Source organism: Sylvia atricapilla, chromosome 10 (assembly GCF_009819655.1).
Source record: "Sylvia atricapilla isolate bSylAtr1 chromosome 10, bSylAtr1.pri, whole genome shotgun sequence".
NCBI lineage: Eukaryota > Metazoa > Chordata > Aves > Passeriformes > Sylviidae > Sylvia > Sylvia atricapilla.
Genome location: NC_089149.1, coordinates 22,680,996 through 22,693,629, shown reverse-complemented (window position 1 = coordinate 22,693,629; position 12,634 = coordinate 22,680,996). Strand labels below are relative to the sequence as shown.

General features: G+C 43.6%; 1 protein-coding gene across 8 annotated transcripts in view; it reads right to left on the bottom strand.

Moving 5' to 3' along the window:
- The window catches only part of AGFG1 (ArfGAP with FG repeats 1), a 36,156-nt gene extending 24,535 nt beyond the window's left edge, over window positions 1–11,621 (bottom strand). For 3 of the 8 annotated variants that reach the window (XM_066326296.1, XM_066326298.1, XM_066326301.1), the window contains exons 1-2: window positions 11,130–11,620; window positions 2,253–2,346 (exon numbers count right to left, since the gene is read on the bottom strand). In XM_066326296.1, coding sequence (XP_066182393.1) covers window positions 2,253–2,346; window positions 11,130–11,296 — 261 coding nt within the window. In that variant the 5' untranslated portion in view covers window positions 11,297–11,620. Of the gene's footprint in view, window positions 1–2,252; window positions 2,347–11,129 lie in introns of all 8 variants that reach the window. The other 5 variants (XM_066326297.1, XM_066326299.1, XM_066326295.1 and 2 more) reach the window with 4 other exon arrangements.
- Window positions 11,622–12,634: the final 1,013 nt, after the last annotated feature.

Genomic DNA, 12,634 nt, shown 5'->3' with positions numbered 1-12,634 from the left:
TTGCTATTCTACTTTGTATTCAGAACAAGATCCCTATTGTACAACCATGAACAACTCATCTGGAAGCAAGAAAGGTTATCACAGAGGCCTTGGCCATGTTGGAGAAAGACTAGAACAAAGAAGTTGGATTTTAGAAGTTGCAGAAAAATGGAAGTAAACATGACAGATTGCCAAAAAAGTTGAGCTTCTTTTTAAAAGTATCACTGTATGATTGTTTTAATTGTTGATGTTACAATACTGGACAATTCCATGTTTGAAAAGTCTTATTTTAGGAAATTTTCTTTCTTCCTATACACACATGAGCCTCCTACACTGAACAGCATGCCAAGCAAAAAAACCACGTTTTTTGTGATGAATTTCCTCTGTCCAATACATTATCTTATCTGCAGATAAGTATTCCAAAGTCCAATACCAATAAGAGAAAGCAAAATGCCTATTTAACTACTGCAGTACAAAGCACAACTAAGTGAAAACATGTTTAACTAGATTTTAAACTTCTAACAGTGTTTAAAACAGTAATAATTTCTGTTCAATATTTGAGCACTCCTTGAATCTACCATTGCACTTATAAGTGTCTATTCAGTTCTACTTAAGAATTAAAGTAATAATCAACAACCTAAAACTAAACTCAGAAGGACATCTTCATTTATGAGGCAGCTCATTTAAATCACTGCAATTCCCTAATTAGAGTATTACAAGTTCAAAGACCCCCCCCCCCCACTTCTGAAACAGAATAGCACTGCAGAGGTCTGTGAATTTTTTTTAATGTCAATAATAAATTATGTATCAACTAAATCATGATGATTAGCAGACTAGTCATGGCTATAATGAGAAGGACAACCACACTAATCAATTGAGAAGGGATCACTTAAGGTCCCAGAATCAGTGAAAACAAACTCTTAGCACTCTCTAGACATTGCAAGTTCAGTAAAAAATGAAACTAAAACAAATACAGGGAAGGAGCTACAAACACACATTTTCCTTTACACTTTGTGAACCTTAAAGCAAAGCTAGAGTTTACAATCTGGTCTTGTGGAAAGAGCCTCCAACACACTCTATGTGAATCCACAGAAGATTCTTTATTAAATTACCCTATGCAAAAAGTCAGCAATATGCTCTATACATATACACACACACGTGCTATGCCCCAAACCCAACCAACCTGAGTCATCAAGAGTATTTTATAAAGTCAGAGAGTTCAGGCCTTGTTCTAGCTCTGTCTAGAGGAATCATCCACTAACAGTCATTTCAACAAATAATTCATGTTTACCAGGGCAGAAAAAGAAATTACTACTTCTGTTTTCATTCTTCAACCTAACAGTCATGAATGGACCAACTTAAAGAAAGTTAAGTATCAGCAATTTACTGAATGATGGGATTTATCCCCAGGAAGCTTCACAAAAACACAGTAACGAAACTAAACGCTCTCCAGCCTACAATAGTTCTACTAAACAGGATACAGATGCAATCAATGTGAAGCAGTATCTTATCTAGTTTGAACAGAGGCAAAATCCTCAAGGCTATGGCATGGTATTAAAACACAACCTTCACCCTCAAAACGAAGTCAGCAATAGTGATATCCACGGCTTAAGTTCTCTGTGTATTCCCACAGAGCCAATCCAATACTAATTTCATTTCTTTTCTTCTAATAAAAAGAACAAAAAGTCAGTATGCTAGAACTTATCCTCTTCAAAGCTGCCACAAACCACTCACTAGATAACGATTCCTCCCTCTCCTTCCTCTCTCCAAGAACATTCAATATGGATATACTTTTATTAAGTAAAGAGGCAATTAAAACTACTAGAAGACTTTCTGACACCAAGTGTGAAGAAGTACAGCTACAAGCTGTATTTTTGTATTTATTTTTGTCACAGTACACTCTTTCAGGAAATACTGCTGCAGTCAGTTTCATGTTCTGAGACGGCAGGCAAAAAAAAAAAAAAAAAAAAAAAAAAAAAAAAAAAAAAAAAAAAAGCTGCATATTGCATTATGCAAAATCAAAAGAAAACCCAATTCAGAAATACTGATCATGTGAATCTGGAGTCTGGGTTGGGCAATAACACTATGATAATCAGCTACCCAATGAAACAAGCTCTTCAGAAGCCCCATTTCAAGTGATGTTGGCTTCAAAGGACTTATGTCTAGCTTTTACCAGAAAAAAAAGCAAAAAACCTTCAAGTTTTCCTTTAAGTAGTGTTTTCAACTTTAATACTGAAGTGCCAAACCCACTTTCTTCTCTAAATAATACTTACTTCATTTCCATGTTTCTGCAGAAATTCTATTTCCTGTTGTGTGAAGGTAGTCATTGAAATCGACTTCACTCTGTGGGGTGGATTCAAGCCCCGCCTGAAAGAAGCAAGAAGTATTCAGCATTTGGGAAATTTGTCATCATACAGTCACATTTAACACAACAGCTAGAAGTCAGACAATTCTAAAATCAGGAGCTATCTCTGTAAAGCACACTCATTCTTGGGACTGCCATACAGCTTAAGCCTGTGCAAGCTCTTCTCAAAGTAACACTCAGTGTACAAATCCAAGTAACAGGACTTCAGGGGAGACCAATATTCACAATGGCTCAAGCAAAGTCCCTCTGGCACTTTCTATGCAAATTTAAGAAAACAAAATTAGACTTTTTTTTTTTAAATCCTAATCTACTTCACCCTTGTCTCTCTACATTTTGTCTCACTTTTGGGTTCCTCGGTTGTAGTTTCCTTTCCCTCCAACTCCTTCCTCACTTTGATCTCTTACTACAACTTCTACACAATAACTAGATTTCTTCAAGTTAAACTGCTCAGCTCAGTCTTGTTCTCTTGTTTTAACCTACATTTCCTGTTTCCTCTCAGCATTTTTTTCTAGTTCACTTTTTGCCCATGCACTCACAGGGGCTTACTCCTCTTCCTGAACGCCACAGAAAGAACCACAACAAAAGCTCTCAAATGAGAGCCACCATTGCTAATGCCACAGCTCCAGACGTGAGCAGCTCTGCCTCATGCCAACACTGGCACCACTCACATCCATGCCACTGGCACCACTCACATCCACGCCAGGCTGCTGCAGGGCCAGCAGGAGCACCAGGCACTTGTGCTGCCACAGCCTGACATGGTCAAACCCAGCTCGGTCACAACCTGCAAGCACAGAGAGCAAAACCTGCTGAGCAACAGCAGCAGGGTAAGAAAAAGCTTGCTGTCTTTTCTTTTCTAACTCCTTCTTTGAAGACATGCTAGCTGCTGCTTTTGCCCACAAACACTTCCAATCAAACCCGAGCTGCGCTTTGCCCGACGGATGCAAAAACATTCCATCCCACATGTGCCAAGCAGTGGAGACACTCACTCAGGCAATACCACGGGGCCAGTTTAATTCTCAGGTTAATCATCTTAGAAAACAATTAATAGACATTAACCATGAGATATCAAAGCGCACAAAAAGCTTTCCAGGGATGTAGTACGGGCCTAACAAATCGCTAAGAAAAATCAACTGACCATCAATCAATATTTCAATGAATAATTTTAAAAATCCACACTGATATCTGATTTAGGACAACCAGTGGTATTCTTTTAGCTCTTTGATTACAAGAACATTAAATTAAATTGTTATCCATCAGAGCAGCCTGTGACAAAACTCTGATATTCCAAATATTGATATTATATTCAACTTTGACAGAAAATTTTTAGCACTTGAACTTTTCCAAGTAAGTCTAATGGGATAAATACTGTTGTGCATTTAGCTTGCAAATTCACCTTCATACCTAAATTCAAGTGTACCAGTAAGACAATTCTGGTCTGATCCTGTGTTAAAAGATCTCCACATTTTTAATCTGAAGTTCAATACAGGTTGAAATACTAAGCAGTAATACTTTAGCCTAAATTTCATGAGGAAACAAATTTCAGATAATCACTGTCTGAAACACTTGGATAAACAATTAATCATATTTTGCTAAGAAATGCAGTGATTTAAAAGGAGAAGTCATTTATAAACCTACAGGCATATGAAAGCTAGTTTTACAGAATACTATTTCCTTCAGCAAATTTTTGAAATCTGAGCAGCTGACATTAAACTCCACTGTTCAGCACCTTGACAAGGTAGAAGTTGCACTGAAGTTGCTGAGAGAGGTTTTAAGATAGTTGATTAAACTATCTTCTCTCAAAATGTTAAATTTCTTGGTAAATTAAAGTTACCAATTTAACATCTTTCATCTAGATGTATCATCTACATTACAAATAAACTACAATTATTTAAAATACTATAGTACTACCTAAGATTTTTTTAAAAGTACTCATTTTGAGATGATGTAATTTAAAAGAAATCTGTAGGAGTTCTATGCAGTTAAAATTCATTGTTTCAGAGCTGGTGCTAGGATTAGGCTTTGCTTATTTTTGAGTTTTAAAAGAAACACCTTCTCGGTCTGTGCATGCAAGTAAGAACATTTCACTAAATGGCACTTGCAGCATCACACATTGAGTGACAGCACAGAAACAAAGTTGCTATCCACCTGGCATTTCACACAGGTTTGCTCCATCAAATGTTATATGACAATTACTGTCCCCTTGCTTTTACAGTAAGTATAAAAGCAGTTCTGTCTGCCTTAGTCTGTTCAATTTACTCTCCTCCTAGTAATTACAATAGCAGCACAGTTAGGTAGTTGTAAACTATTTAATGACAATTTAAAAGCCAGAGCTATTCACTACCACATTCACATGTCAGCACAGGCAGTATATCTCAACTTTCCCACCAGCTCCTGCTGGAAATTCCTTTCTGCAGTAAGTAAAGTTTAAGTGCTCTGATGTACCTGTGTTGGCAATTTCAAGGCACTGCACAAGTTCTTTAAGACATACCTACTCTACGCTGATCTACCAGGGCTCCTCAGAGCATTCACATCAGCAAACACTGGTATCTTCAGTGTCTTCAGCTCTATTAAGCAGCAATATTAAACGTGGTTGAGGCCTAGATAAGATTATTAAATCTCACCAGAGACTTCCTCCATGCCTCTCTCTCCAGTGAGGGGTTCAGATATAAAAGGTTTCACAAGGTTTTATAAGGTTTCCTGATACACACATTATATCCACATGGGGTAAGATGAATTCACATTTCTCTTACACCATGCTACTTAAAAGAAGGAAGACATCCCCCCTAAAGATCAGATCACCACACAGACGTGTCAGATGCCTGGCAGGATGAAAGAGAGCACGGCACCACGTCAGTGGCCCAGGAGGACGGGAAATTCTGAACAAAACTTTTAAGAGCCATAATCTAAAGTAAACTATAAAGTAAACTATAAAGCTGCAATACTGTACATTCAAGTATTTACGTCCCTTGAATATGGCAAAGGATGCAGGGAACTACATACATAAAGCTTCCTCTTATGCTAAAGCAGCCTAAGAAGTCAGCCCAGAAGAAGGAAATCAAGACAAGAAGCTGCGCACAAATGCAGCCCAAACATATGCCTTATCTTCCTTAGATAAATTACTTTGATGCTAGAACAGCAAACTCTCTACGCTTTTGATTTCTAACTAACATCCATGAATTGCTTGGAATTTCCCTAAGACAGAGCAGTTGTGGAATTTTTGAAACAGGATTCAAGGACCAACTCCTCCTTACCTACAGAGGTTATTTAATGACCCAAATAATTCACAAACAGCTCATCTACATATGGGGAAAGCTTACTGGTCGGCAGCCAAGTACCATTATCCCTTATGAGGAATTAACAAACCTCCGTTTTCATAGAAAAAATGATTCTTTCCTTGTATTTGACAAGTGTTTCACACAGTTCTAATGCTTTACAGTAGTCCCTATATAACAGGGGACAGAATGGCATACAGTCCCTTAGTGCAAATTATCCATGCCTAATTTTAAATTGACCCTGAAAAAGTATTTGCAACCTGCCCCTGTGCAGCTGTACCAGTTACTCCCTTCCCTACTAGAGACCTGGGGAAGGCAACAACCAAACGCCACCTCAGCACTCAGAACACACTGCAGCTCTCTCCTCCCAGGAGGCCCTGGGGAAAGATGACAGAGTAAGACAATTCTGCCATCTGCACTTATCCAGCACACCAGAGCTAGAACATCCCACACAGAGATCCCACTCATCACTGCCAATTTCTTCACGCTCAGCAGCGATTATTTCTGTGGAAGAGCACTGTGACCAGAGCTTCCAGCTTGGAGACTCTCCTCCACTGACCCTCACTGAGTCACAGCTTAGCATAGGGGCAGCTTCAGAGAACATGAGACCTCTGTTCTCCAGAGGCCATTGTTAAACTGGTGCTCTCACAAACAAAGGAAGCTTTAAGGCCACTGACACAGGATTCTGCAGTCTGGCAATTGAAACATTAAACATTCAAAACACAGTCAACAAGCAGTGGATATTTGTTAGTAACATAATTTAGTAGCAAATTATAGTTGAACTTGTGATTGTTGGCAGAGCGGCCGTCTGCAAAGGCCAGGGCTGGGAGGGGAGAAAAATGTAAAGAGTGAGCTCTGGCAGAATAGAGGGTCCCCTTCGTGGGAAGAACGGTGGGCAGGCTGCTCAACACTGCTAATGTCCCCTGGATCAGATTTTAACACCTTCTCAAGTCTAAGGCAGCAAAATCTGATCCCCTAAAAAGCAGGAATTTAACAAGGCAAGTCAAATCCCAAACCATCACAGAGCACCCCACATCCCCAGGTGTCCAGACAACTAGCGGCAGAAAACCCAATGTCACAGCATTTGTTAGTATTTCTGTGCTACTGTAATTAGCAAATGAGAAGCAGCACTGGCCATTCCTGATACTTGCAGACCTCCCTGGAGACCCACCGCCATCTCACAAGCTCATTTATTTTTAATAGCAGAAGACTCATACACACATTTTGAAGCAGAGTTAAAGCTAATTTTGTTTTTTTCTTAAAAAGATACCCAAACATTCTTTCTGAACTGCACGATGTTCACTGTGGTATAGAGATTTCCTTTGCTCTCCTGCCCTGCAACTGAAAACAAGAAATACAGTAACACAGAAAATACCCTTAAATATATATATCTATATACACACACAGACACAGACCACATGGAGTCATTTTCCAAACATGCTCCAAAGGAAAAAAAAAGGACCGAAAAGCCATGCTAACACAATCACCTTCACTCTAACACCGTTTATTTAGACTATTTTGATTTCTGCTAAACTTCTAGGGAGAGGTCAATAACTCATCACCACTGCACAGAGATGTTATCGTTTGTTACTAAACTATCTGCCATCAAATACTTCCATCTGGCTGATACAGAAGTCCCCTACCCATGAAAATTTTAAATTTATTTCAACCAGGAGCACTACAAGCAGCCAGAAGGCCAACAGTTGTAAAAAAAAAAAATAGCATAAAAGGGCTTTAGCGTTTCTCAAAGTACCTATTATATTCTAAACATTACTTGTTGCTGAACAGGGGACTTCCTAAATAAGTCGGGAGGGAGTTAAGAGGGCAGCAAGAGAAAGAATAGGAGTGCCTTGATTATCACATCAGCAGACACAAGAAGAGGAAGGATTAAATAAAATAAAAAAAAATTCAAACCAGTGCAAGCGGACTCTCAAACACAGGGATATCTTCCATTGAACTGAAAAACATGTTCTTTTTATCAAAGTTGGGAGCGGGCTGCCCGAGTGCTACAGAAGTGCTTGAAAGCAGAGATACAAGGCAGAGAGGCATTTGATAAGACAAAGGGAAGGATGTCACTGTCAGCAGGCCACATGGGAGCATCCAGGAAAACAACAGTCATAGCTACCAACACAGTCCTTTGAATCAAAGGACTTCTGTCAAGCCAAAATAATCTCCCTACCAACATTTCCCAAGATGCAGGTTTGCTGTAATAAAGAGAAATCTTCCCGTGATGTATGACTGTAATCCTTGACCTGCGCACACTGCTCCTCTAGAGCATCCCTTCCCGCTCTCAGGGCACAAATTGTGTGTATAATTCCAGATACCCAATTCTTGTACAACACCGGAAAGCTGAATTATCTCGTGTGATGCTACACACTTTTTTCGCCCACATGAAGAATTTCTACTTCACAAGCAGAAGTATCTTAAGAGGAAGCAAATTCACACCACTGAGCATGAACTTTCTCCTGCATGCACCATTTTGCACAGCAAAACTTCTGCTCTGGTAAACCTGATCTGATCACTTAAACCCCAGTACTATGGAAAAAAAACTCCTGTCATTCACACTTCCAACCTGACAAGACTCACCTTCAGCATTTAAGTCAGAAACAGATCTTTTTAGCAAAGCCACTAGTTTTGTCATTGTTTTTAGCAGTACATGAACAAGCTAGACATCCTATTTTGGGAAACAGTAGAGGGAATAGTAGGTTTTGTAAGCTAAATCTAGTAATACATAGCATCACTTTTTGGATACACATGAAATACCTAAAGTAAATTCAGGATGGAACCAGAATTAAGATTTTGGATATGAATAGGCAGTCCTTGCCAGGATAATGAATAAACACTTTAGAAAACTAGTAAAAAAAGTTATACTACAGTTTTAAAGAGTTTAAAGTTAACTGTATCTAGAATGACACGCCTATTTAAAATCATACTGATGTCAGCAATCACTTTTAATTTATTGAGAAACCTTTCTGAAGGAGACTTTAATCTACCAGTATTTTAATCTTGCATCGGGCACTTCACACTCGAAAAAACTAGTCTACTTGACTCCAAGAATACTTCCTGTGCCAGATTTGAAAAAAAATAATTAAAGCAAGAAGCAATGCAAGCCATTCACATAGCATATAAACAAGATAAAGTACTAAGATTATTAAAGCCTTACAGTAAAGCAAGTATTATGAGGCAGAACGCAAACAGCCCATTAAGAACTACAGAAGCAGCAGCACTTTTATAGCTGCCTTTATGTGGTTTGTTCCCAAGTCATTTCCCTTCACCCTGAAATTCTACAGTGAAAAGCATTTGGAAATCAATAAATTGTCTGAAGAACTGATCTGACAGAAGTGTTAAAATTCAGTTTCTAATTCAGAAACGGACACGACCTACACCAAGTCTCATCACTAACAAAAACATCCCACTTGCTAGGTCCTAAGGTGTTAACCAGCGCATATGATGCTGCACAAATAATTTATGGAAGTTTTTCCAAGTTGACATGAAAGAATGAGTCCAAATTTATTTTAGAGGGAAGCTTTAAGTCCTCTTAACAGTCGTTTACTCCAGCTGTAAGTGTAGGTGTTACTAGCTGTGAGAACCAAACATGTTGTTTGTGGTTGCTTTTCACAGCAAGACAAAAACACTGCATATTTAGAATGAAAAAAACCACTTGCATTTTACTGGAATACCAATACATTAATCATGTTTTTGCAGATAGTCTTCCTCCTTTAAGCATGGTAACAGCCAAATGATGGTCACCTTAACACCAAGTGGCAGCTGTCCCCTGCTTATGAGCTGCCTCACTGCTGTACATCCCTTTGGTTGCTGTAAGTGGGACTGTGCACTGTAGTAGTCCAAACCTCCCAGCCAACAGACAAAAGGAACACTCTCTTCTGAACCCACACTAAGCATCTCAGCAGCATTCACAATATATTTGTCTATTAAGGTTAAGAAGCCTGAAAAATAAAGACAAACACTCTCATGGTGCAGCTTTATCACGCTGTCAGTTTAACCCAGTAAGAACATGTGCAACCATTAAATAAGCTCAGTGCAGTAGCTTAAAATAGTTTCACATGCCAGCACAAAACACAGTTTGCTAAGAGAGCAAACAATAGCCAGGGCTGGCTGATTGAGTGGCATGTACATGTGAAAAACGAGAGTCTCTTTTCAATTTCACAGCCTAAATGTATTTTCTGTATTTGCATCAAGTCTGTTCAGAAGCCTACATAAAGTAGAAGAACCCCAAGTCTAATTAGCTGTCTATTAGTATAAAAGGAAGTTTGTTCCATGTAAATTCAGCAAAGAACTAACACATTCACTTTGTTTTGTACTTCAACATAATTACCAACTTTGTTCTAAACCACCAGACTTTACTTGGAGGAGTTTTTGGGGTAGTAAGGGGACAAAAATTAGTTCAGGCTCCTGAATGCCTTTTATGAACTCAAAATCCTTAGAAACACCAATCTGTACCCTCTGACATACTATTTATTACTTCTTTGGTTACTCTTTGATTCTGCTCCATTCCATTAGCACAATGCTACAGAACCATATAAAAGCAAACAGATACAGCTAAGGAGACAGCAGCACTAAAGACAGCGGGGTCTTTCCCCCAAATTACGGATATGTGACTGAAATTCACGACTGACCTCAACTCGTAGTTTGATACACACTATCTCTGGGGAGGATGGGTGGAAAAGGGAGGAGTAGTGGGGAGGCCCATACAGGAATGAGGAACAGGAAAAATGCAACCACTTTATCAGGGCCAATCCCTTTCCAAGGTTTATAGAAATAGTTTGTAGGAAATAGTCGATTTAAGGAAAAAAAAAAGCCCAACCACCTTCTACTTTTCTGATCAAGACTCTCAAACCATTTGGGCTGGAGTTTATCGACTGAGACAGAGCTTAAAGAGTTGTCTTACAAACTACCACCAAGAAGAACTCGATGCACATAAAGCTATCCTGGTGGTTTAACTTGACGTTAAAGTAGTATCTATAAACGTATTCACGACAGGGTTAGTATGCCCACATCTTCAAGGCTGTCATGACAGCGAACTGCTCAGCCACGTGCCCCTTTCCTTTCCACAAGTACTGCCGCACACTTGTTTAATTAACCACCCTCCGACACGTCCGTGGGGTGCTGGTGCTCCGGCTTCCCGTGGCGCTCCCTCTACGCGCCGGAAAACCTGCCCAGGATCATCTCCGGGCCGCGGGGCTGCCGTGCGCCCAGCCCCGCACACCCCACCAGCGGCCGCCACCGCCGCCCCGGGGGCTCCGATAGAGATTTCCAGCGAACGCGCCCGGGAAAGCCTCCCGACGGCCTCGTCCCCTTCCCCGGGAGAGCCCCCCGCCCGCTGCCCTCCGACGTGGCCGAGCAGGAAGGGAGAGCGCAGGGGGAGCGGCGAGACCCCGGCGGGGCTGCACCGCCCGGCCGCCGCCGCCCTGCGACGCGTCCCCCGGCGGCCGGGGGCGGAGGTCACCGTTGCCGGGGGGATGGAGCCGGCGGTCCCCGCCCGCATCACTCACAGGATGCCGGAGCAGGAGGTGCACACGAAGCTGCCCACGGTCATGTCGGTGTAGGTGGGGCCCCGCTGGTCGCAGTCGAAGCACTTGCGGTTGGGCGGGAGGCTGCTCATCTCCCGCAGCAGCTTCAGGTGCTTCTCCTCCTGCTTCCGCTTGGCGCTCGCGGCCATGGCCCCGCCAGCGAGGGACGGCCCGGCACGGCGCCGGGCCCCGCTCACACCCCGGCGGCGGCGGCGCTCCGGGGCTCGGCCGGCGGGAGAGGGGCCGGGCGGGCGGGGGGGTGAGGGGAAGACAGGGGAGGAAGGGGCGGGGAGGGCACGATCGGCGCCTGCCGGCGGGCCGGTGCGGGAGCGCGGTGGCCGCTGGCGCGGAGCGACGGGCCCGCGAAGGAGGGAGCGGGCGGGGGCCGCAGCTCGGGGGAAGCGGCGGCGGCGGCAGCAGCACCGGGCCCGGGGCGGCGGAATGACGAGCCCGGGCGGAACCTGCGCGACACCTTTATGAGCTCAGCGAGGAGATGGCGGCGGCGGCGGAGCCCTGCGCGCCCGCCGGCTGCAACGCCCCCTATCGCCTTGGAGGACGCACTACGCCACTCCCTCCCCTCACGCCGCGACCCCGGTCCGGGGCGGGGCCGAGTCACCCCGCGTGACCCGGCGGGGCGGGAGGAGAGCCCCGGGGGCTCGGTCCTGTGGAGAATCCCGATCGAAAAGTATTGATAAACAACGAGTGCAGCTAGAGTTTCCTCGGAGAGGCGGGGATCGCTTCCCCGCTCAGCGGGGTGCTCGGGGCGTGCTGTTCCCCTCGCCCCGCGGGGTGAGCGCCGGGCGGTGCCCGCCGCCCCTCAGCCCGTCGCGGGCAGTGGGCTCATGCCGGCCGGGGAGAGCGAGAGGTGCTCCGTGAAAGAGTGGCCGCCTGCCTCGTCACCGCCCCAGCGCTGCCGGTGTCCCTCTGGGTCCCCAAAGTGTGGAAATCCGGTCACGGAGCGTGGGGAGAGCGGAGGCGCTGGCGGTGCCGTCAGGGGCTGTGCTCCCCGTCCCAGCTCGGGTGTCCCGGGGTACGGGCTGCTGCCCCGCTGCCGTGAGGCTCCTCAGTGCGGACTGCAGCAGGCAGCGGATTTGTGGGGAGAACCCCTCCACAAGGGACGGAGGTGAGAAATGCGCAGTTTTCCTTTGGGAATTTGGTGCCTGGCTGGCCGTTCCCCCATGAGGGGAGAGAGCAGAGCCGGCAGTCACGTACATCTGGTACCCGAGAGGAAACCCCAGCAGCCCCTCATCTACAAAGTGTGTGTTCCACACGGAGGTGCCTAAAGGAATGCTTTCCAAAAGTGTGCAAAATCAGTGTTAAAAAAAAAAAAAAAAAAAAAAAAAAAAGGTCAATGCACTTTGTGTTTCAGTGATTTCATTTACAAAACACCCCAACACCCCAGCAACACTATGTATGATAAAAATCTTTTAAGATTTAATGATTCCTGACACAGTGTATTTAGGGTCAAGTTTTATGCCCCTGACGTC